Here is a 26394-nt window from a genome sequence, read left to right as displayed (position 1 = left end):
TTTAATGTTTCACCTTAAGACCTTGGAAAAAGAAGAACAAGGCAAACCAAAACTAAGTAGGCAAGAAGAAATATTAAAGATTAGGGCAGAAATTAATGAAATAGAATCCAAAAAAACAATCCAAAGAATCAATGAAATGGAGAGTTGGTTCTTTGAAAGGATAAAAAAGATTGATAAAACCTTAGCAAATTTGACCAGAAGAAAGAAAGAAGAGACAAAAATTAATAAGATTAGAGGTGAAAAAGGCTCCATTATATCAGATACCAAAGAAATTCAGCAAATTATAAGGATATACTTTAAGAATATATATGTCTCTTAGTCTGAAAATCTAAGAAATGGATGATTTCCTTGATTCATATGACTTACCAAAATTAAATCAAGATGAGAAAAACCACTTAAATAGACCTATAACAAATACAGAGATCCAAGCAGGTATAAAATGGCTCCCAACCAAAAATGTCTAGGCCCAGATGAATTCACTAGTGAATTTTACCAGACCTTCATGGAAGAACTAATACCACTGCTTCTCAAACTTTTCCATAAAATAGAAAAGGAAGGAATTATACCAAACTCCTCCTATGAAGCCAGAATCACCCTCATAACAAAACCAGACAAAGACAAAACAACAATAGAAAATTATAGACCAATCTCCCTCATAAGCATTGATACAAAAATTCTAAAAAATATATTGGCAAACAGAATACAACAATATATCAAAAAGATTATTCACCTTGCCCAAGTTGGCTTTATCCCAGGGATGAAGGGATGATTCAACATATGCAAATCGATAAATGTATTACATCATATGAATGGTCTGAAGGACAAAAATGACACAATCATATCAATAGATGCAGAAAAGGCATTTGACAAAATCCAACATCCCTTCATGTAAAAATATTACAGAAACTGGGAAAAGAAGGAACATATCTCAACATAATAGAAGCTATTTATGACAAACCTACAGCCAACAAAATACTAAATGGAGAAAAACTTGAAGCTTTTACACTAAATTCAGGAACAAAACAAGGATGTCCACTGTTACCACTTTTATTTAATGTAGTACTGGAAGTCTTAGCTATAGCAGTAGGGAAAGAGACACTCATAAAAGGGATACAAATTGGAAAGGAAGAGAGCAAATTATCACTATTTGCAGTTGGTATGATTCGATACATAAAATACCCTAAAAACTCTACCAGCAAACTGTTAGAGCTGGTAAACACTTTTAGCAACATAGCAGGATACAAAATAAATACACAGAAATCAGTAGCTTTCCTATATACTAGCAGAGGATGATATCAGGGAATCTCTTCCATTCACATTTGCAAGTAAAGGATCTCTACAATGAGAACTTTAAAACACTTAAGCAAGAAATTGCAGAAGACACAAGGAAATGGAAAGACGTTCCATGTTCTTGGATAGGAAGAATCAATATTGTGAAAATGATGATCTTACCAAAAGCAATCTACACATTTAATGCAATTCCCATTAAAATTCCAATAGCATTCTTCACAGAAATAGAACAAACAATCCTATAATTCATTTGGAAGCACACAAAAAAACCTCTCAATTAGATAAAACGATTTTGAGCCACAAAAATAAGGCTGGTGGTATCACCATACCTGATTTTAAGCTATATTACAAAGGCACAGTAACAAAACCAGCATGGTATTGGCACAAAATACAGACATGTAGATCAATGGAACAGAATAGAGAACCCAGATGTTAATCCAGGCAGCTACAGCCATCTGATTTTTGATAGAAATATTCATTGGAGAAAAGGCACCCTCTTCAAGAAGTGGTGCTGGGAAAATTGGATCTCTATATGTAGAAAGATGAAAATAAATCCTTGTCTTTTTCCATAAACAAGAATCAAATCCAAGTGGATCATGGACCTTAATATCAAACCTGAAACTCTGAAATTGATCACAGAAAAGGTAGGGTAAACCCTTCAACATATTGGCATAGGTAATGACTTTCTGAATATAACCCCAATTGTTCAGAAAATAAAACCATTAATCAACCACTAGGATCTCATGAAATTACAATGCTCTTGTACAGCAAAGCACACTGTGAATAGAGCAAAGAGGCAACTTACATAATTAGAGAAAATCTTTGCCACCTACACATCTGACCGGGGATTAATATCCAGAATATATAAAGAACTCAAAAACCAGAATAAGAAATCAAACAACCCAATTAAAAAATGGGCTATGGAACTAAATACAGACTTCTCATCAGAAGAAATACAGATGGCATATAAACATCTAAACCAGTGTTCTACATCCTTAGCCATCAGGGAAATGCAAATTAAGAAATTACCTTGAGATTCCATCTTTCTCCTGTCAGAATGGCTACCATCAAGAAAACAAATGACAATAAATGTTGGCGAGGATGCAGAAAAAGAGGAACCCTTCTACACTGTTGGTGGGAATGTAATCTGGTACATCCATTGTGGAAATCAGTGTGGAGGTTCTTGAGACAGCTAAAAATAGATTTGCCATATGATAGCACTCCTAGGCATGTGTCTTAATGACTCTTCTCACTGCCTTAGAGATACTTGCACAACCATGTTTATTGCTGCTCTATTCATAATAGCTAGGAAATGGAACTAGCCTAGATGTCCATCCACAGATGAATGGATAATAAAGATGTGGCACATTTACACAATGCAGTTCTATTCAGCAGTAAAGAAAAATGAAATTATGAAATTCACAGGGAAATGAATGGATCTGGAAAGGATTATACTAAGTGAGGTAACCCAGGCCCAGAAAGCCAAACATTGCATGTCTCTCTCATATGTGGATCCTAGCTACAAATGTATATACTTGTGTGTGAGCTGGAACCAAAGATAGTAGCAGAGGCCCATAAGCTAGAAAAAGGCTATAAGGGAGGAGGAGAGGGAAGTCCTTAAGGAGATGGTATTGTATATATGTAAGTAGAAGAACAGATTACAGGGAGTGGAAAGGCCTAAGCGAAGTCAAGGGAAGGGATTGTATAAAAGATGGGTGGGGTGGGTCAATCAACAGTCAAGATATTCTGGATAAGACACATGAAAATCTACTTTCTTGAATAATGGCACATCCAGAAGCCATATATTGTTAGTAGAAAATTTTCAGTGCCAGGGATGGGATACCTTCCAGTGATTTGTTGGCCAGAGAGGTCCCTGTTGCCTCCAAAACATTATAGGCTATTGCCAAGGCCCTTGGTTTCCTGTGAGAAAGAGATGGTGAGATCCTATTGCTGAAGACTTCACATGCCTGAGTGGCAAAGTCACTGAGAAATAAAGCTGGTGGTGATGAGAAAACCTCCCTGTAGCCCAGCCAACTGAAAGCTGGAAAAAAGCTGCACTGTATTCAGCCTCATGGCAGACAGAAGTCATCAGTGGTGAAAACAATGGACAACAGAAGGCTCAAGTTTGGCCAGACAGGCCAAATGACTGAACAAGTGCAATAGTGGCATGTCTGCTCTGGGAGAAACCAACTGCTCTCTAATTGGACTGAAGGCCCACTCTATGGGAATTCATGCCTGGTACTGAAAACCTAATCAAAAGCCTATGGCAGGGGAGGTCATGAGCCTTAGGGGCTCTGTCTGGACAAATGCATATATTACTCTCACCAAATTTCCCTGAAAGCACTACACTTAATGTTTATGTTCATATATTAATGCTACTCTCACTGCTGGTTAGAGAAGCTTCTCTTTTCAGATGGTGATGACCACTGGGATGACCCAAAAAGCAACAGTGCTGAGAAGAAGGGACAGAGGAGTGTCCAGCACTGAAACATCTCACACCCTCCAAGGCTCAGGGTCCATTGCAGAAGAGGTGGCAGAAAGAATGGAAGAGCTAAAGGAAGGGTACCATTCTTTACATACAACTGTCTGGACAGTAATTGGCCTCAATATCCAAGACTTTGCAGTGCCTAGCAATATCTACAAAAGACCCTCTTAATAGGAGAATTTGGTGATGAGAGAGTAATAGAGAGGGGAAGGGGCTATGATGGAGAGCAGAGTTATAAAGGGGAAGGTGGGGGGGGAGAGAAATACCATGGTATAGAAGTTGTCTACATATGTGTGTGTATGTGTGTGTGTATTTATTTATGCAAATAAAAACTGAACAAAAGGGCTGGAGAGGTGGCTTAGTGGTTAAGCGCTTGCCTGTGAAGCCTAAGGACCCCAGTTCGAGGTTCGATTCCCCAGGACTCACGTTACCCAGATGCACAAGGGGGCACATGTGTCTAGAGTTGGTTTGCAGTCGCTGGAAGCCCTGGCGCGCCCATTCTCTCTCTCTCTCTCTCTATCGGCCTCTCTCTCTCACTGTCAAATAAATAAATAAAATGAACAAAAAAATTTTTTAAAAACTGACCAAAAAAAGTGGCACAATTATCTAGTATTGTTTGCAGTGGAAAGATGCCATACATACATACATAGAAAAAGTTTAGGCTTCCAGATCAAAAAAACAAAAATAAAAAACCCTCTGGATTGTGAGTTTGGTCTTGTGATTCACAAACACAAACTACATAGCTTCCAGAGAAAGGCATTTGCCTGGTTTTCAATTCTGTTATCCCAAGGCTAGAGTGTCCCTGATTTACCATACAAGTCGCCCTCAGAAGATGCTTCAGAGGAGTTGAGAAGGGTGATTTGTTGCAGCCGAGGACCTGGCCTCTCGCAAACCACTGTACGCTGGAAGCAGCCATCTGCTCCACCCTCCACCTCCTGGTGCGGGCCGCATGGGCTGCCAGAGCAGATCTGACAAGAGGTGATGTTTGCTTTCCCACCTTGTCTAATGATGGTGGTTGGTTCTCCTCCATGCAGGCTGGCTCTCCCAATGGAAGGCTCACTGATGTCTGTCCAGTAAACCATCTTGTCCACACAGTCATAGGCCAGACCAATGATGACTTTTGCCTGGAAGTGAGGACCAATGGTGAGAACAGTCTATCCACAAGCCTGTGAGTAGCTGATGATGTGGGAATCTCTTCTTGTGCTTCCATGCCTTTGGTTAGTATTTTAATTTTGTCCATTTACATTTTTGCTATTGAATTATAGGAACTCTATATAGTTCAAAAATTCCTTTCCAGGTATATTTGTATATGTACTCATGTAACTGTAAGAATGCATATATAGTTCCTTTAATTTCTAACTAATTATTGCATTTTCTTAGTAGGGTTGTTCACAAGGAACAAATGTTTAAACTGTTATTATCTAATTTAGTATTCCTTTGTCTGTGAGACAGGGTCTCAGGCAGCGCAGTCTAGACTCACACAATGCAGCCGAGGCTGGCTCTGCAGTGCAAGTCCTCCTGCCTCCGCCTCTCGAATGCTGGGACTCCAAGCGTGTGCTACCTATTTACATCTCATTTGGTTCATAGCTTCTCTATGTCTAAGAAATCTGTCCACCAGAAGCTTGTAAAGAAAAAATAAAATTCATAAATTTTATAAAGAAAAAGGTAAAACTACTCAGTAAAGTAATGATTATGTTCATGTAGAGAACTAGGAAACATATAAAGCTATTATAACTGATTAGCCAAGCATGGTGATGTGCACCTGTTACTTGCTAATTAGGAAGGGTGAGGCAAGAGGATTATTTGAGCTCTGGTGTTAATGGAACAGGGGCAAGATAGTGATACCCTGTCTCTAAAAATAAATACATAAAATAAAATTAATTCATAAGTTAATTGTAACTAAAAACAGAACCTAGTAAGGTTGAATAATATAAGGTCAATATAAAGCTATACTTCTATATACTAGCAACAAATAGAAGATAAGCTTCAAAAACAAAGTTTACAGTCACCTCAAAAAACATAACTAGTGAAGCCCGGCACGGTGATATATGCCTTTAATCCCAGCATCTGGGAGGCAGAGGTGGGAGGCCACCCTGAGACTACATAGTGAATTCCAGGTCAGCCTGGGCTAGAGCATGACTGTACCTCAGAAAAACCCAAGGAAAAAAAATAACATAACTATTGAAGAATGGAAATTTTTATGTAGACAGGATCCCATCCTGAAAACTGTAAAACACTGTAAGATAAAATTAAAGATCCCCCAAGTCAATAGAAAGAGGTAAATTAGGTCAACCGAGTCTGAGATTTTATATTGATAAGCTATCAGATCTTATTAGTTATAGATTCAGTGCTACCTTGAGCTAAGACATCAAGTTTTTGGTTTTTTTTTTAATGGAACACTATGTGAAAATGAAAAAAAATCCTGGCTGTGTTCGCTCACAGCTGTAATCCTAGCACTTGCGGGGGGGCAGGAGAACAGGGGTTCAAGGACACCTGGGAGGGCAGGAGAACAGGGGTTCAAGGACACCTTTGGCTCCATAGTGACTTAAAGGCCAGCCTGAGCTATATAGAGTGGGCTCCTACTTCAAAATGAAACAAAATTTAAATAATCTTTAAAATAGTCCAAATAGTCTTACAAAGGGACTCAATTCTTCCTGACGTTGATGCTTACTATAATCAAGACTAAGTAGGACAGACAGTGCCAGGTTCCCTGGGGAAACACACACCAGAACTGAGTGCCCAAGAAAACAGGCCCTGTCCTATACTGTAAATGGTATTTTGACAAGGGCACCAAGATGCCATGGGGGAAATATCCTTGTCTCAACAAACAGTGCTATACCATCTGTATAAACATAGAAATAAAACTCAACTAGACCTCTACCATAGGTAAATATTAAATACTGAGTCTATAAGGCCCCTTAAAGAAATCAGGAAACCTATCTGTAAGTTTTTCTGAATAAGCTCACCTGTCAGATTAAGCTTCCAGAACAGACAAGGACCTCCATCTCATAGAAGTATGCATATAAATTTGTTACAGTATGTCATAAATAGAAATATGTTAGACATTTGTGATTTATTTAGGAGTGGGCTATCTATTAAATTTATATTATATACATTATATTACATTAGGCTATAAATATAGATAGTACTTGGTATCTATCATATCAAGCTATCATCTCTCAGAGTTCTCAGGCCAGGGGAGCTGGAGCTGTCACCACAGCCAGCCCTCTGGTACTCACAGGGACATGGAGCAGCGCCTTTGCTTCTGTCTTCTTCATAGTGTTTCCCTCCAGGGGGAGGCGCTCGATCTTCCCAGTTTGGGCAAAGAGTAAATGGGTCCCAGGAGGCAGGGGGATGACAGCGGTAGGCACTGCAGGTCCATGGTGAATCGGGGGAGCCACTGTACTTAGACCTAGGGGGCAGGAGATGGTCCATGAATGAAGGTTTTGTATATCAGAAAAGCACAGGTACGAACGTTCACATATGTACATACACATACATGTATACACATGTGTACATGTGCACATGTGAATAATGTGCAAGTGTGTTCATGTGCCTGTGTGGACATCCATACATGCACCTGTATTCCAGGTATTATCATGTTTACAGCATTATAAACTGCATGGCCAGCCACCCATATCTGTCTGGAAGCTCCAGAGGCCAAAGCCTACAGTCAGTAAAGGGTATTTGTGAAGAAAAGGCAAGGCAAAAGTTGAGCAGCAATAGCCCCAGCAGTAATGACAGCAGTGGTGCCAGCAGCTCCGGCCCTGACATCCCTGCCTGCAGGAAGCGGCATGCTTCTTAACGCCGGATGGAGAAACTCATCCCAGGAGCCCTGCCCATTGCCATGGGAGAGGCAGCATCAGTCGTACCAGCAGAAGCACATCTCTCTGGGCTTTCAAGACCAACAAATTGGCCAGGGGCTCATCTGCAAGCAAATGTAGCCTCCCCTCCTACCAACTGGCCTCAGCTCTGACTGCCTCAACAGAGGAGCCCTAGTGGAGGATGGGCAGCCTGCACTGCCAGACAGGAGTGTTAGCCAGATGTCACCTGACTACCCACACTAGCACCTGCCTGGGCTTCTCTAGGCTTCTAAAGAGAGTTGGCCAGGTATACTGTGGCACACTTACAATCCCAGCAGTTGGGAGGGTGAGCTTCAGAAGGATAGAGAGTTTAGGCCAGCCTGGCCCACATACACAAACAGTCTCCAAAATACAAACAAACAAGTAAACAAAAAGAATAAGGGTTGGAGAGATTGCTCAGTGGTTAAAAGCACTTGCTTGCAAAGCCTATTGGCCTGGGTTTAATTCCCTAGTACCCATGTAAAGCCAAATGCCCAAAGTGGCATATGCATCTGGAGTTCATTGACAGCAGCAAGAGGCCCTGGCACAGCCATTCTCTCATGCGTATTCTCTCTCTCTCTCTCCACCTCACACAACATCTCTGCCTCAGCACTGGACCTTCTCACTGTGAGGACAAAGGCAGTTTACAAACAGCTCACAAAAACCTTTGTGTTATTTTTATTTTTTTTTTCCTTGAAGTAATTGACCTGGCTGGGTGGGCATGGTGGTACACACCTATACTTGGGAGGTGGACACAGGAAGAAAGGAAGATCAGGAGTTCAAGGTCATCCTTTGCTATGTAGCTATGTATCAAATTCAAGGCCAACTTTGAACATGAAATCTTGTCTCAAAAAACAAAAGGTCCTATAGCCCTGCTATAAAGGAATGTGTGTTGAAAAGACAGGAACATGTACCACCACAAGAGCAAACAGGCTTTGGGAAGGGCCAGAAGGTCCCAGCATCCCTGCCCTGACCTCAGGCCTAGCTGGACTTTCGCACAGAGCATGTGTATGCACAGGAATGGAGAGAAGTCAATAGGAGGATGAGGAAGAAGTAAGGAGACAAAGGGTGGTGGGAGGAAGGTAAAGGCAACATGAGCACGCCAAGGTCACATGCGAAAAGAAATGAGCAGCAACCATGCAGGCATTTGTCACTCGGGTCCCCGAGCCTGCATGACTGCCACCTACTTACACGGGGGCCTCATCCCGGGCCTGGTCCTGGTGCCCTCCAGCTCGCGGCCATCGCGGTCCACACACCAGCAGTAGCCAGTGCTGCCATGGCACTGGGTGGGCACATACTGCCCATGCTCATCACACTCAGGGACAAACATCCCCAGCAGGCTGGGCCGCTGTGCGTCCGTTGCCCCTGCCGCTCCAAGGATGTGCTCTCTCTCCTGCTGGCAGCGGGTTTTCTCCACCTCTGTTGATGACAAGCAAAAGGAGGCATCAGCTGAGCTATATTCGATGTGCACAGACTACCACTTGCCAAATGTGGATGGTGGGTATTCTGTCCATCATTGAGCATGATCCACATTTTCGAATTGAAAACATCATTATGAGGGTTGGGACTGGGCCTCAATTGCAAAGTACTTGTTTAGCATGTGCAAGGCCTTGGATCTAATCCCCAGGAATGAATAAACTGGGCAGGTGACATATGCCTATGCGCTACACTTAGGAGGCAGAGGCAGAAGATCTTCTGATCCTCTTTTTGTTCAAGGTCATCCTTGGACACCATGAGTCCAAGGCCAGTCTGGAGACATAAGACCATGTCTTAGAAAAACATAAGGAAAATAAACAAAAAATATCATTATGACCTAGTGGATTTAACTGGTAAAATATTTAGAATTTCTTCCCTAAGAATATTAAAAAAAAAACTTGAGACAAAATTGACATAACATAAAATGAGTCACTTTAACAATTCAGTGGCATTTGGCACATTGACATCCAGCTATGGCCACTGTATAGACCTGAAATGTTTATATCACCCCCAAAGGAAATCCGTGCACAGCTGTTCCCATTTCCCTTTCCTTCTGGTCCCTCATCACCCCCAATCTTCATCCTGTCTCTGTGGGTTTACCTATTGTGCATATTTCATGTAAGTGGAATTGTTCATATGGCCTTGAGTCTGGGTTTCTTCCCTTAGCAGAAGGTCCTTATGACTTGTCCTCCCTGTAGAGTCCATCCGCCCTTCCTTCCTTTCTGCAGCTGAATAATATTGCACTATATGCAAAGGCCCCATAGTTTATTCATGTGTCCCTTGATGGCTACGGGATTTTGCTCTGAGGAATTTTGCATTTGTTTTAAATGTGGCCTTTGTACCCTCTCAAGCTTCTTGCAGATGATCCACTCTCTCATGAACAAAGAGTCTGGGGAACAAAGACCACAAAGGGCTCATCATTTGTGCATGTTTCCCTTTATTTATGTTCTGTTTGGCATTAAAGCTGGCCTTTAAGTTGTGTAACTCAGATTCCAAAGCACAGAATATACTTGTATATAAGAAGCTTAGGTAGCTGGGCCATGGTGCATGCCTGTAACCATGGCACTTGGGGAAGCTGAGGCAGAAGAACTGCAAGTTAAAATAAGACCCTATCTCAAAACAAGACCACAACACAGCCAACCCAACCCAACCACAGGCAGAGTTGCAACTGGGTTTCTTTTCTCTGGAGTCCTACCACACAAAGTGACACACAGATGCTGATGAAAGTCTCCATTCTCCCTGTCACTGCTGCTAAGAGCTGGATCCATCTGTATCCTGTTGCCTCTTCCTTCCAGGCTTTCCATGTGCTGGTTTTGTGATGACATCCTCCAACACCCTTTTGCTCTTTACCTGGTCAATCCTCCAAGAATTGGCTGATATGCCATCTTCCTGCAGAAAGACTTCTCAGCCCCTGGAGGATGGGCCCAGGGGACAGGTGAGCTCCCTCAGCCCTCTGAATCACCCCAATGATACCCTAAGGCCTGGGACCCTAGGGTCTCATGACTGAAAGGGTCTGCTCTCTGTTTCCTGAGCAGACTCTTGGCTCTGAGAAGGTGAACACTGGCTTTTCACCTATACTGAGAACACACGACTAGGCTGGGCACACATAAGCCCCTGCAGACTTCCCCTTAGCGGGCAACAGCCAGGAGGGAAGTGAGTGAGGAGACAGACAGGAGCTTTTCTCCACAGGGCAGGGGAGGAGAGGAGAGGAGAGGAGAGGAGAGGAGAGCACAGGCTTCAGGGCCTGTTAGGATAACAAGGAGATTGTAATTAAAGAGCTCAGGGCACGGCTTGACCAGCTTGCAGGCTTTGTGGACCATACACGGACTGTCACAATCATCCAACTTTGTGGTAGTATGGCGAGAACAGCCATGTTTGATGCTTAAATGAATGGATGTGGCTGTATTCTAATAAAACTATTATTTACAAATGAAGAGCACATAGATTCAGCCTATAGGGATAATAGTAACCAAGCTTTGCTCTATGACACTGCACTTTATATCAGAGAGAAATTTATGTGTATGAGTTAATAAAATATATTGTGATAACCTATATTACATAACTATGGAAATTTGTATCTCAGATCTGCCACTTTTTGACATTAGCTTGAGTGAGTCCATGATTGTGATGGTTAATCTCAGTTATCAGCTCTGACATGATTTAGAATCACCACAGAAACAAATTTCTGAGCATGTCTAGGAAGGATTTTCTATACTAGGTTAGTTGAAGTAGGAGGACCCACCCTAAATATGGAAGGGTGGCACCATCCCATGCACAAAAAGGAGACTAGCTGAACACTGGCATTCATCACTCTCTGCTTCCTCACTGTGGTGCAATGTGACCAGCTGCTTCACAGTCCTGAAACCATGCCTTCCACACGACAATGGACCATATCTCCTAGAGCTGGGAGCCAAAGCTAACCCTTCCTCTGAAAGTTGCTTTCGTCAGGTATTGGTCACAGCAAAGGGAAAGGTAATTGCATGCAACGATGCGAAGTAAGGAGACTTCCCTGTGCTCGAGAAGGAAAGGCAGCAGCCACCAGCCTCTCAACCAGTGGACTATGACAAGTGTTAGGACCTGAATGTGTTTCCAAAAGCCACTGGTTGGAAACTTAACCCTCAGTGCAACTGCATTGAGAGGTGGGACCCTGAAGACAGAGTCACAATGGTCCTGTCATCATGAATGGATTAATGCTGTCATTGTGGGAATGGATTTCTGATATAAAAGGATGATTTTGGCCCTATTCTCTCTCCCTCTCTCTCTCTGTCTCTCCCACATAATGCCTCTTGCCATCATATAAGCCACCAGAAGGCCCCAAATAGGACTAGTGAGATGGCTCAGTGAGTAAGAGCACTTTCTGTATAAGCATGAAGATGTGAGTTCAATTCCCAGCAGCAGCCTAAGAAGGCAGGCATAGCCTTACATGCCTGCAGCTGTAGCACTAAGTGGGGTAGAGACATGAGAACTAGGTGCAGGGTCTCTCTGGTCAACCACTCTCACTGTAAAAAATCAAGCTCCCAATTCAAGACCCAGTGAGCAACCCTCAAGGAAACACGGCAGAAGAATAGGACACCAGTGCCTTCCTCTGGCCTCTGCACACATGCATGTAGGATACGTGTGTCCACACATGCAAGTTCATACATTAAACCTATACACATACCAAGAAGGCCCTCTCCAGTCAACCTTGGACTTCCCAGCCTCCAGAAGCATAAGCCAAATACATTTCTGTTTCCTACAAATGACCAGTCGGTAGTATTCTGATAAATGAGACAACACACAAAGATGGAACATTAAGCTCTTGCACCCAAATATTCATTCAGAACTGTATGTGCCTTCACAAGACAGACATGGATATTCAGGGAGCCAATAGCCAAGAATGTTAATGTACCTTCTGTATGTATTGCCAATCCTTGTGTTGACCTGCTAATACAATTGCTCCCTTGACTATCAACAGTTAACATGCCAGAAAAGTTTTTGTTGAACCTGGCAAGAAAAACTGTATGCTTTTCTTTTGTCCCAGAGGATAATATCAAAAATAAAAATAAGCAAAACATTCCATGTAGGAAGAGCCAAACAAAGATATACATAAGCCATCTGGTTAGAATCAAAATGTTGGTTTTGTATGCTGTTGAATATAAAACTTGTTTACTGCCTCAAAACTTAGATTTGAGAGTTTCCATATTCATTGTCCCCATTGATATGTGTGTGTGTGTGTGTGTGTGTGTGTGTGTGTGTGTGTGTGTGTATTTCATGTAAAGCTCTGCATTGGAATCTGTTTTTCAAGCCCATTACCTTAACCAATCAGCCACAACTCCCTATCTTAGAATCTTTAAAAAAAAAAAAAACACACAAAGGAGATAATTGAAGCTCAAAGGAATTAAGAGATATCTCCAGCCCACAGCAATAGAAATGACTCAGCAAAAATCAGAATTACAATCTTTGGATTCCTGATCCAGCTTCTGCCCTTTCTGGCCTTGGGTTTCTGTCTACACACACAAGGCCGGGAAGGCTCATGCGCAGTGAACATTTCCATCACTGATGATTGTGATGGCTGATCTCCACTGTCAGCTTGACTGGATTTGGAACCATCTAGGAGACACACCTGTGGGTATGCCTGTGAGAGTGTTTTCAGAGAAGCTTAACTGAATGCAGGAGGCACTATACCATGGGCTGAGGATCCAAACTGAATAGTGAGAAAGTGAGCTAAGCTCCAGCATTCATCCCATCTGCCTCCCGACAGCGCCACTGCCCCCCACCATGATGGACTGCAGCACCTCAAACTGTGAGACCAAACAAGGTTCTTTGTTCAGGTATATCAACAAAGCAACAAAAACATAAGTAACAGTGACATACACATTTTATCAACACACACAAGTGACTGAACACCCAGATAGTTCATCTTCTCATCAATTTTCTGCACCCACTTGCTATTCCAGCTGTAACAATGAACTCTTGTTCTGTCAGCCAAGCAGAACTTTTAAGAGTCATGGGTATTCCATTGTATGAAACTGACAGACAGACACTTTTGGGTGAACGTGGTGCTGGATATCAACAGTGAAACTTTCAGTCAAGGTAGCTTGAACTTATAGGAAGGAAGGAAAACCCCAATTCTGACTCAGGAAACAGAATTTCAACAGTGTTTATGGAAAGTTGAAGCTTCATGGGTCTTCTGGGATGGATGCTTAGCCTGGCCAGAAGTCAGTGGGAGTAGCCTGGGGCTTGAAGACTCATTCTCTAGGGAATTTTGCATCAAAGCCTGGTGGATGGGGTTGGGACAGTGGGGTCAGAAAGATACATTTCCCGGGCTTGTTTCTAGTGAGGAAAACAAGATCTCAGACAAGCTGCTTCTTGTCCAGAATAAAAATATAAGAAATAGAACTATAGCTCATATGTTATGGGCTGATCTCTGTGAACCATGAAGGTGATGTTTTAGAGGGTAGGGCCTTGAGAAGGTGATTAGACAATGAGGGTAGGGCCACAGTGTATGGGATTGTGAGTATAAAGACACCCAAGATAGACCATCACTCATTCTGACATGAGGGAATTGCTACAAGACATATGGTGTGATGGTGAATCTTCATTATCAAATTGATTGGATTTTGGAATTACCTAGGAGACACATCTCTAGGCATGACTGTGAGAGTGTTTTCAGATGGACTAAAGAGGAAAGACTCACCCTTGAAGTGGGATGGCACCATCCCATGCGCCAAAGTCCCAGATCAAATAAAAAGGAGAAAGTGAGCCAAGCTCTAGAATTCATCTCTTTCTGCTTCCTGACTGTGGAAATAATGGGAGCAGCTACCTCATGCTTCCACTACCATGCCTTCCTTGCCATGATGGACTTTAACCCGTGGGCCGAGATAAGCCCTTTCTTCCTTCCTAAGTTGCTTTTGTTAGGTATTTTGTCACCTAACAAGAATAGTCACTCATACTGGCTATCTGTGAGTGCGGAAATTGGCCCTCACCAGAATGAATTCTAGCATATAGAGCTTGGATTTCCCAACCTTCACAACTTCTACTGTGTATAAGCCACTCAGCCCATGGCATGCTGCTACAGCAGTCTAAGCAGAACACAACACTGCACATGCCACCCCCGCCTCAATCCCCTCTCCTAATCAGAGAGGTAACTTCTGTTTTGAGCTTGCTGGTTTTGGGTTTTTTTTTGTAGTGGTACAGATTCAACCTATGGCCTTGTGCACACTAGGCAAGCACCCTACTACTGAGTTACACCCCAGCCCTGAGCTTACTGTTTCTTAGTCTCATATTGAAATTCATATTTTCTTACACACACATTTATATTTATAAAGGTTTCTATTTTATATTTATAAGATCAACTGTATATATGCTGTAACATATTTTTATTCAACATTATGCTTTTAAGATTTATCTATTAACTGTACTTTGCTCATTTTGATTTCTGACCATTGTTTCATTGTATAATTGAGGCAAAAGCCATCTGTCTATCACTCCTATTGCTAGTCATTTAGACTTTTTGATTACAAATAATACAAAACAAACATTCTTGCACATTTCTAGTGCATGTTCACTTTTGGGTATAGAGCCAGATGTTGGATTTCTTCAGGGAACAGGATGAAATGCATAAACAATCTGGGAAAATGGGTCTTATTAATATTATCATTGTCCCATTTTGCATCCCAACTTACAGGTCTGGATTTGTTTCTGTTTAGTAAACAGAGCCTGAAAGACAGGGCAAAGTGTCAGGCTAAAAGAAAACAGAAACAGAGACTGAAACATCTGCTTCTCTTTGAACTGGAAACACAAAGCCAGCCCACAGAAATAATGAACACTAGTTGTTTTAATAGCTGTTGGAATGCCTCACTTGACTCAAATGGCCATGAACTCTTCTCTACATACACTACCCATCAAAATCTGTGGGCAATGCTGCAGTTATTACCCACATTTCAGGAACAAAAGGTTGGCTGGCTTGAATCCTTGTACACCAAGGGCTAGCAAACATTTATGTCACAGGCTGGAGAGTAAGGTATTTCCTTTTCTGTAGCATTGTGGATCTCTTAAAAATACTAAACTCTGGGCTGGGGAGATGGCTCAGCATTTAAGCCCTTGCCTGCAAAGCCTAACAGCCCAGAGTTAAATTCTCCAGTACCCACATAAAGCCAAATGCACAAAGTGGCACATGCATGTGGAGTTCTTTTGTAGCAGCTAGAAGCCCTGGAGCACCCATTTGGTCTGTCTCTGCTTGCAAATAAATATCTTTTAAAAAAAAGTACTAAACTCTATATTTGTAACATGAAAGCAACCACAAAGAATGCATTATGTATTGAGCATAGTTGTAACCCAATAAAACTTTATTTACAAAGACAGTAGTCTAGTCTTGACCAGTGGACTATAGTTTGCTGACCCCTGTTCTAAGCAGAAGAAAATAATTTGATTTAGCAAAATATACTATTACATATCAAATTTTAAACTTTAATTAGACACTTTCTTCTTTTATACCAACCATGTATTTGTTTTATTTATTTCTTTTTTTTGTTTTGATTTTTCAAGGTACGGTCTCACTCTAGCTCAGGCTGACTTGAAATTCACTATGTAGTCTCTGGGTGGCCTGTAACTGTCGTGATCCTCCTACCTCTGCCTCCCGAGTGCTGGGATTAAAGACATGAGCCACCATGCCTGGCTTATATCAACAATATTTTTTAAACTACCACTAGTGAGAAGGTAGGAAAATGCCTTCTCCCACTGCTAGCAAGAATGGAAACTGTTGCTCATCTCTTTCCCAATAATTGTACATAGCTATGAGCCCTGGTGGGGGCCACATACTCCCCTGGGCACTGGGAACAAAAATAAAATGCATGTGCCTCCTGTCCTCAATGCATTCACAGACTAGGGAGGGGGTTGACATTTGAATAGTTATTAACCACTTACTGTTCCTACTAAAAACACATACAGTGCATGAATAATACATTAGACCTCCAACAGCAGCAATTAAAAATAAATAACATGTCTGAGATATAAATATACACAAATATATTAATTTTGCACCAGGATAGACACTGCATGAATTAGATGAGTCTGTTTGAGAACTTGCTACCTGGAAAGAGCTTTTCACTTCTTCGGTGGCAGCAGCCTGGGTATGTGAAGATAGAAGTGGAACTGGCCTGAAGAAGACTATCTTGAACATGCCATGAAAATGTTCTGTGAAGCACTCGGATAGTTAGGAAAGTAAATGCCTCCCAAAGGCCCCCATGATAAAGAATTGATTGCTAGCCTGTAGAGTTACTTGGAGGTGAAGAGGCAGGACACAGTGGGAGAAGTTAGACTGCTGGGATGTGAGCTTGGAAAGGATATCAAGACCCTGGCCCTCCTCTCCTCTTGTGATTCTCAGCTGTCAAGTGAGCATCTTTGTTCTCCCATATGCTCCCACAATGAGGTTCTGCCTCACCCCAAGCCCAAAGCAGCAATCTCTGAACCATGAGCCAGGATAAACCTTTCTTCTTTCAGGTTGATTGTCTCTGGTGTTTTGTTTCTGTGATGGAAAGCTAACACAAGCACAAAGTAGATTCTGGGCAAACAGCAGCCAGCTACACTCATTTTTGTTCAACAGTAATGGATTAAATTACTAGATTCATTCCAGGGCTGGCCTGGGACTTCCAAGGGCCTATGCTTCAGCGAGGGTCCACCTGAGTCTCAGGCAAGCAGCAACTCCAGAAATTGCACATTTTAGTGACAGGTAACACAGACCACTGTGTGCAATTGCCAGTCTACAGCTCCCCCAGCTTCTCCTTACTGCCTCACTTCAAATCAATTCCATTCTGCAAGATTCTCAGGAACCTACTGACTTTATGGGTCACAGGTGCTCAGATACTTGGTCACACATTGTTCTGTGTATTTTTGCAGTGACATCACTTTTAGCCTGATAAACTCAGCGAAGCAGACTGCCCTCCCTGAGGTGGGTGGGCCTTATCCAATCACGTATAGGCTGAGACAGAACAAAACAAGCTCTCCTCTTCAGTAAAACTGCATTCTTCCTAATTATGGTCTCCAAATTGAAACATCATTTGTGCCCCCCTGATACATGTGTACAGATGGGTATGTGTGTTTCTTTTGGTGTGGTAGTTTGAATGGATGGCCCATAGCATATTCAGGATTTTATTACAGTTTGTAATTTAGATCTGCAGCCACCTTGGTGGAGGAGGTGTCTGGGTGGATCTTAGGGTCCAGCCCTATGAGTGGTGGAGTTGGAATTCCAATCTAAAGGTATGCAAAGTGCCTAAATTCTACCTGGAGTTCCTGAAGTGTGCTATGTGGTGTGGCTTTTGGGTCTTTTCTGCTTGAGTCTTCTCTATCTCTGCTGGGACCTGTGACAGCAGGCCAGCTTCTTCTGCCATTATGGAACTTCCCCAAGATCCATAATCTTCAATAAATATTCCTTCCTCCTGAACTGTCCCTAGTCTGGAAGTTCATCTCAGCAACGTGAAGCTGTCTGCTATACTTGGTTTCTCTGCAGAACCCTGGTGAACAGAGCCCAGTGCCCTAGTTCTGATCCTGTACTGCAAGATCCACTTCCCAGGAATCAATGCATTCCAGACTGCCACCATAGCTTTGTTCCCCATAGGATGTCCCTGGAGTAGTGTGTGGTATACTCTCTGTGACTCTATATGAAAACCTGCACTCTTAATTACTGAGCTTCTCACTCTGCATGTCCCCATCTCCCAGAGGGCCAAGCACTCAGACCTCATGGGTACATCAAGGGGCTACCAACTCCAAACCTCCCCTCACCTCCAGGCACACATCGGAAGCCATCTCCCTGGTAACCGGGTTTGCACTGGCACGTGAAGGAGCCTGGTGTATTGTAGCAGAAGGCATCTGGGTGACATCGGCTGAGCTGGCATTCATCCACATCTGTAAAACAGCCACAGGCCCAGGGACCATAAGAGTCTTTTCCAGAACTGGTGGCTAACAGCATAATTTAATCCACTTCCTCAAATCTGAAGGACCTGCTTCCAATCGAGTTTACATTCACTCAATATTAATCTTCAGGTACTCCCCAATTATTTATTTATTTTAATAATTTTATGCATGCACATATTTTGTTCATAGTAACCCCTTATTATTGCTCTCCTCCCCTTGTGCTGAACCCCTCTATCCCAACTGGACCCCCTTCTACTTTCATGTCCTTTTGTATGTGTGTTTGACCCACTGAGTTTAATTAGGGTTGGTTGCAAGAGCATGGGTTGGAGGTCATTTATAACCACAGAAGGATATGTCTCCCCCTCCTTCAACAACCATGATCCCCTCCCCTCCATGAGGGTCACTCCTCACTTTCTATCTAGTACATTTACAAATGTCATTTCATTTGTCAATAATGTTTTCAGGAAAATCTGAGCTTGCAGAGGGAAAAGGAGAGAATTTGTTTCCATCCTGAGATGATCCTTCCTATTATATGAGACTGGTGCACTGCCTACTGTTGTTAAAGGAGGCGCCAGATCCCTCCTACCATAAACAACCTCTCTAGAACTCTTGAGTGTTCGGAGAAGTGAAAATTCCCATGTTCAATAACAGAAAGACAGCATTCCAAAATCATTACCAAACTCAGCAAGTTGGGACTCTCCAGTGTAATATCTAGCAATGTTGCAAACCAAGAGCCCTGAAGCACCATTATGACCCCCTGGCAGCCAACCGGACTGATCCCAAGTGTGGAAGAGGTCTATGGTGTCATTTATTCTCTGACTCATATTACTTATTCAATATGGGAACTTTGCTTCCTAGCAAGGTGACCAGTTGGATGACTATGTACATCTTACTAAATAAAAGATGGACTTTAGACCCTGTGCACACAAGGACTATTTGCCTTTTTGAAAGATGAACAAAATACTCAGGTCCCAGCAAAGAAAAGGTATCTAACTGTTGCTCAAATGAGTAAGTCCTATGGAACAAAATAGTCAGGGGAAGTTAAGTGAGTTCTGCAATGAGAACAGCATCCCCACCCCATAGAAATGCAAAGTTGGAGCTATTGGACCGATACACGAAACTGTCCCCTTGCCCTGTGGAGCTAAAAGAATAAATATGTCTGACATTTGGGATGATTTGGTAGTCTACAAGAAGAATCATTTAGGCTGTCTTTCCCAGATACAACAGAAAGAAAAAACACAGAGGCACCACGCACCTTGGCAGGCTCGGCCATCCCCAGAGAAGCCAGGCAGACAGGAACAGGCATAGGAGGAGCCTCCTGTGTAGATGCACTGAGCCCGCTGGGGGATGTCACAGTCATGGAGGCCAGTTACACAGTAGTTGATGGGCCGCTGGTCCACAACAGCTTCAGAACAGAAAATTAACACATGTTGTTGGGAGAAAGCCTGGGAGCAGTCGGGCACCCTTCCAAGGATCCTGCACACCAGTGTTTGGTCCAGTGAGTCTGAGAGAGAGCATCTGGACCCATACACTCAGACTTTACTTTCAGGATGCAAGGCAAGCACTCTGCCCTTGAGCTGTATCTCTACCTCTTTTGAGACAAGGTCTAAATTGCACAGCCTTGAACTCATTCCATAGCCTAAGCAGGTCTTGATCTTTCAATGTCCCTGCCTCAGCCTTACAACTAGCTGGATGATAGGCCTGTGTCACCAGGCCTGTCTTCTTTTTGAGCAATGGAGTCCACTATTCAAGCAGTTTACTCAAAATTTGATCTATAGACAAATGGCAGCTTGGGGATTAGGGGAGGGTAAGAGCTTGCCTATGACTTCCCATATCCTCCTAGATAGTGCTAGGGACACTTCCAAGACTCCATGAGGCACAGGAAGGAAATGATCATGTCCAATCACCCCACTGCATGGATGGGAGCTGAGGCCCAGGGAAGTTAAGTGTCTTCTTAAGAATTAATTCCTGGGAACCAGTGTCTTGTATTCTACATCACCCTGCCTTGCCTTCTAATGAGTATGGGCATCAGCAATGGGCAGGCCATCCTGCCTCCTCAGGCTGGGCCTCAGTGACTATATACATCACCACCCAAAGGGTGAAGAGTCCACCACCCAGGCTTGAGCCAACCCGAGATGTCAATAGTGTTGCATTAAAGTAAACTCTGGAACTCCCCACAACTCAAAAAGGGAAGACAAGGTCAAGCCAGATACACAGAAACTGATATCTTCTACTGGGAGGAAAAAAGAAAAAACTTCAGCACAGTAAGCTGAAACCTCAGCTCTGTGCAACTGAGGAATCTGGCCTCCTGAGCTCACAGATGTTTGGGTCACACTCAAAACATGAGAACTGCCTGTTCCCTCCTGCTCTGCAGACACCACCTTATCCGGACCTTGGCTTGTCATCAGAGCTCTGAGATGGAGCAAAATGCATGCACACTAAGCTCAGGTACTAGCCAGGGAAGTGCAGGGAAATGCTGGACTGTGTTTTAAATCAGGCAAACGAGCGACGCCCAGAAAGCATGCTGGCCTCTGGAACTAGAGATCTCCACAAAGTTCTGAGCTTAAAGTTCTTAGAGCTGTGGCTGGAGATGGAGCTTATTTGGTGCATGCAGGAAAGCCCAAGTTCAGTCCCTAGCACCATATGAACCAAGGATGGTGGCGTACACCTGTACACCTAGAACTTGGGAAGACAAGGCAAGAAGAATCAAAAATCCAAGGTCATCCTCAGCTAGCAAATAGAAAATTTGGAGCCTCAAACAACAAATCTGAAGCCAGCCTAGGATATATGCAATCCTGCCAATCAATCGATCAGTAATAAATTCTTAGAAGCCAGACATGGTAGCATGTGCCTTTAATTACAGTACTGAAGATGGTGAAGTAAGACAATCAACATGAGTTGAGGCCAGCCTAGGCTACAGATTGTGTCCCTGGTCAGCTGTGAGACCTTGTCTAAAATAAAAAAAAAAAAAACAACAAAAAAAAAAACACAGCAGCCCTTTAATCCCAGCACTCGGGAGGCAGAGATAGGAAGATCACTATGAGTTCGAGGCCACCCTGAGACTGCATAATGAATTCCAGGACAGCCTGGGCTAGAATAAGACCCTGCCCTGAAAAACAAACAAACAAAAACAAAACAAAACAAGCAAACAAAAACTCCAAACAAAGATAAATTCTTCAAACCAACATGACAACATGTAACAGGATGAATTTTTTTTCAAATTCTGGCTCATTTTGGTTGGCCTATCATCATCATAATTGTCAGAATCACCATCAACCAAGATTATAACTAACCTACTGAATTAATAGAATTAATGTACCTTAATAAAGCTTAATAAATGTTATGCTGTGGCTTGTGGTCTATAAAGTTAAGATCTATACATGAAGGGGCTTGAAAAAATTAGTTCAGCTGGCAAAGTGTTTGCTTTGCGAGCATGAGGACCTGAGTTCAATCCCCAGAACCCAGATAAAATAAAATGGGGGGCTGGAGAGATGGCTTAGCGGTTAAGCGCTTGCCTGTGAAGCCTAAGAACCCCGGTTCGAGGCTCGGTTCCCCAGGTCCCACGTTAGCCAGATGCACAAGGGGGCGCACGCGTCTGGAGTTCGTTTGCAGAGGCTGGAAGCCCTGGCGCGCCCATTCTCTCTCTCCCTCTATCTGTCTTTCTCTCTGTGTCTGTCGCTCTCAAATAAATAAATAAATAAAAATTTTAAAAAAAATTTATTAAAATAAAATAAAATAAAATAAAATAAAATGGGAATGGTGGTGTGTGCACATGACCCCAGAAACAGGAGGATCCCTGGGCCCACTGGCCAGACAATCTATCTTTAGTGAAATAGTGAGTTCCAGGCACACACACACACACACACACACACACACACAAATTGTTTCAGGAAAAGGTGAATGGAAGCTGGGTGTGGTGGTCCACGCCTTTAATCCCAGCACTCAGCAGATAGAGGTAGGAGGTTGCTGTGAGTTTGAGGCCAGTCTGTGACAACATAGTGAATTCCAGGTTAGCCTGGACTAGAGTGAGACTGTACCTCAAAAAACCAAAAAGAAAATAGAAAAGGTGAATGGCATCTGAGGAATGGAATATGAGGTTGTCCTCTGGCTTCTACATATAAGCACAGACATGTACACATGTACTCACACATGTGCACATACATACAATTACCAAGTAGTTACCAAGTGGAATTTCTGATACAACTCAGTAGAGATCAGCCTAAGATGGCTAAGGGCATACAAGTGCATAGAAGATGGTGGTTCACCATGAATTCTAAGACCACGAATGATAAGGAGAAGCAAGTCTGATAGCTTCAATAGCCATTCAACGTATACTGCAAATGGACAGGTGTTTATAAGGCAGTGCAATACAAAGCATGCAACAGGCAAGGTGATGGGAGTACTTCCATACACTAGTGTGTATTACAAGAGCACACTTAGCCTTGGCAGTAACTAAGTAGGGAAGACAAAAGTACAACTACTCTGCTTTGTAACCTGCCCTCCCAGTGCAGCAGAAACCATCATCCGCTTCTCAGCCAGGATCAGGACCTGGGACAATACTTTTCCCACAGAATATACCAGGAACACATGTCTAGGAAAATTACATGGAGGGGCTGGAGAGATGGCTTAGCGGTTGAGCGCTTGCCTATGAAGCCTAAGGACCCCGGTTCAAGCCTCAATTCCCCAGGACCCATGGAAGCCAGATGCACAAGGTGGCACATGCATCTCGAGTTCATTTGCAGTGGCTGGAGGACTTGGCGTGCCCATTCTCTCTCTCCATCTGCCTCTTTCTCTCTCTCTCTGTCTGTCACTCGCAAATAAATAAATAAAGATAAAATTTTTTAAAAATTTACCTGGAGCACTTACCTACACACACTCCCCCTTCTGAAAAGCGGTAGCCCTCAGCGCACTCACAGCGGAAGGTTCCTGGGTGATTGTTGCAAACTGCGTGGCTCCCACACACAGAAGGCTGTTCTGAGCACTCGTCAATATCTGCAGTGAAATGTTTAAAAATGGAAGCTTTTCTAAACCTCTTCAGTATGGAACATAATAAAATAGAAAGCACTTTCCCCTGAGAATAGATCCATTTTAAGATAAATCTTTCAATATGCCTGAAGTAATATGCAATGGAGGTTTCTCGGCGCTGTGAGTAGTTTGGAGCACAGCCCCAGCCCCTCTCTTAAGTAACGTGGTCGTCCTCCATCTTTCCCAAGTGAGCTTCCGAGGCAGGACCCATCCAAACAAGCCATTCACATCAGATTGGCAGACATGCTAGGACACAGAGGAAGCGTCTGAACTCTGGATAAAGTTCTTCATGTGAATATATTTATGCAATCTTTCCTCTCTTTTGCATATGTATGTGTGGTGTGTGCTTGTGTGCACACACTTGCACATGTGTGTGGGGGCACATGTAGGTGTGGAGGCCAGAGGTCAATGTCAGGTGCCTCACACTCTCTCTCCTTCTACCTTTATTCTTTGAGACAAGGTTTCTCAGTAAACAAAGACCTCACAGATTTGGCTGGTCTAGTGAGCCCCAGGGACTCCTTGTCTCCACTTCCCCAGTGCTGGAGTTACAGGCATACACCACAATGCTCAGCTCTGACATGGGTTCTGGGAATCTGAACCCAGGTTCTCATGCTTACATGGCAAGCAGTTTACCCACTGAGCCAGTTCCTTGCCCCTGTGAATTATTTAAATAGGCTGTTGTTCAAACATACAACCCTCTGGGCTAAGAAGATGGCTCAGTGGTTAAAGGCATTTGCTTGTAAAGCCTACAAACTGGCTTCAATGTTCAATTCCCCAGCACCCACATAAAGCCAGATGAAAGAGTGGCTCATGTGTCTAGTGTTCGTTTGCTGTGGCAAGAAACCCTGGCACACGCATACACACACGTGTGCAAATAAATAATTTTTAAACTCTTTCTCCCACCTCATAGTGCCTGACATTACCTACATAAGACATTACAAGGTGTTTATCCTACACCCTAGTCAACTCTAGGAACACAGCTCTCAAATAGCCACAGGCACTAGGGACCATCTGTGGCTACCACAAGTGTAAGGCTCATTGACCCCATAATCACCTAGAATTCCCTTGGTTACCTCTCAATTGAGGGGTTTAAGTGCAGTCACACAAGGCCCTTCACACACCTACCTCACTCAGAAGGTCCGCAGTCACTCCTCAGATGTGGGTGCAGAGGCTTTCGTAAGGGCCGAGACTGTTCAACCCTCCTCCCTCTCTAAGCTCCACCCCAGGGCTCTAGCATGAATCTTTCACACTCAGCAAAGTGTACTGGGTCTACCTCTGATGGCATGTTTAGCTGGGCCCCTCACTGGTGAGCCAAAGGCCCAGCTGGCTTCTTGGACAGGGTTGCACCCAAAAAAAAAAAATTTTTTTAAGCCTTTTTGCAACATCAGCTCATACTTTGCCTTGCCTGTACCCAGGCAAAACCCCCAAGTAAACGCTGTCCAACATTTTGAAAGTAAAAGTGTGTGTGTGTATGTGTGTGTGTGTGTGTGTGTGTGTGTGTGTGTGTGTGTGTGTGTGTGTTAGGAGACTTGGGACCTCAGACAAGAGGCCCTGACAGGCCCGGCTTGAAAGTTCTGGAACAGCATGAGCTAGAATTAAGGCTGGGGACAGGGGTCAAAGCAAGTCCATCCGCCAACTGCTGCTCCCATGACATGCCAGAACATCAATCTTCCACACCCACTACCTCTGCTCTCCTGGGACTCTCCCCCTCGGATGGGTGGGCCCATTGTGCAGACTACAGGATCCAGGGGCTCAGAACCAATAACACACCACAGCAAAAACGCAGCAGTTTTCAATCTAGAAGCCAAGGACAAGTCACCATGGGAACTTTTCCAAGCTTCCTTCCTTACTGGGAAGGAAGCTGTATTGCAAAAGAACTTGAGAGGTGACCGGAGGCCAGCAGGACCACAGGGAAGTGGGAGGCAGGAAGGACAGCCCCTCCCCTAGCATATACCCACACCATCAGCTCTGTGTCTACGAGCCAGGATGGATGACACACTTTCTTTAGAAACAGGACCCTAGTAATGTTCCCGCTAAGATCTCGTGGTCCTTGCAGTTTGGAAATTGTTCCTCAAGTGTGATTTCAATCTCCCTTTCTATAAACCAAGAACAGAACCTGAATCCTTTCTTTTTGGTTTTTTGAGGGAGGGTTTTACTCTAGTCCAGGCTGACCTGGAATTCACTATGGAGTCTCAGGGTGGCCTTGAATTCATGGTGATATCTATTTTTGCCTCCCAAGTGCTGGATTAAAGGCATATGCCACCACACCCAGCTTTTGAATCCTTTTCTAAAAAAATTTTGTGTTCATTTTTATTTATTTATTTCAGAGTTAGAGAGAGAGAGAGAGAGAAAGAAAGAGGCAGTTAGAGAGAGAGAGATAATGGGTATGCCAGGGCTTCCAGCCACTGCAAACTCCAGATACGTGCACCCCCTTGTGCATCTGGCTAACGTGGGTCCTAGAGAATCGAGCCTCAAACCGAAGTCCTTAGGCTTCACAGGCAAGCACTTAACTGCTAAGTCATCTCTCCAGCCCTTGAATCCTTTTATTAATGGAGACCATGACCTGGTAACTATGGTTACTGTTATAGCATCCCACAGAATCTGCTTTAATTTAAAATTTATTTTTAGTTTTTTTTTTTTTTTTTTTTTTTTTTTTTGAGACAGAGTCTCTCCATGTAGCTCGGGTTGGCCTAGAACTTAACTCCTTATCCTTCTGCCTCCACCTCCCAAATGCTAGGATTACAGGTGTATCTTATTATGCCAAGTTCTGGATTAGTGTTTTTTACTTTTCTTCCCAAAGACTATTTTTTTTACATTGTTTTAATGACTCTTAGTTTTTTAAGTTTACCTCTTTTGTTTTTCAAGGTCGGGTTTCACTCTAGTCCA

General features: G+C 43.2%; 1 protein-coding gene across 1 annotated transcript in view; it reads right to left on the bottom strand.

The window, feature by feature from the left end:
* Positions 1 to 26394, bottom strand: part of Nid1 (nidogen 1) — a 109148-nt gene that overhangs the window by 19914 nt on the left and 62840 nt on the right. Inside the window, exons 10-15 of the mRNA XM_004662185.2 lie at positions 23350 to 23475; positions 19739 to 19888; positions 18352 to 18474; positions 8809 to 9036; positions 7015 to 7187; positions 4773 to 4899 (exon numbers count right to left, since the gene is read on the bottom strand). Of these exons, the coding sequence (XP_004662242.2) occupies positions 4773 to 4899; positions 7015 to 7187; positions 8809 to 9036; positions 18352 to 18474; positions 19739 to 19888; positions 23350 to 23475 (927 nt within the window). The remainder of the gene's footprint in view (positions 1 to 4772; positions 4900 to 7014; positions 7188 to 8808; positions 9037 to 18351; positions 18475 to 19738; positions 19889 to 23349; positions 23476 to 26394) is intronic.

Source organism: Jaculus jaculus, chromosome 6, assembly GCF_020740685.1.
Source record: "Jaculus jaculus isolate mJacJac1 chromosome 6, mJacJac1.mat.Y.cur, whole genome shotgun sequence".
NCBI classification, from domain to species: Eukaryota; Metazoa; Chordata; class Mammalia; order Rodentia; family Dipodidae; genus Jaculus; species Jaculus jaculus.
Note: the sequence above shows the minus strand (reverse complement) of the source record. Positions and strands in the feature narration are given on the sequence as shown.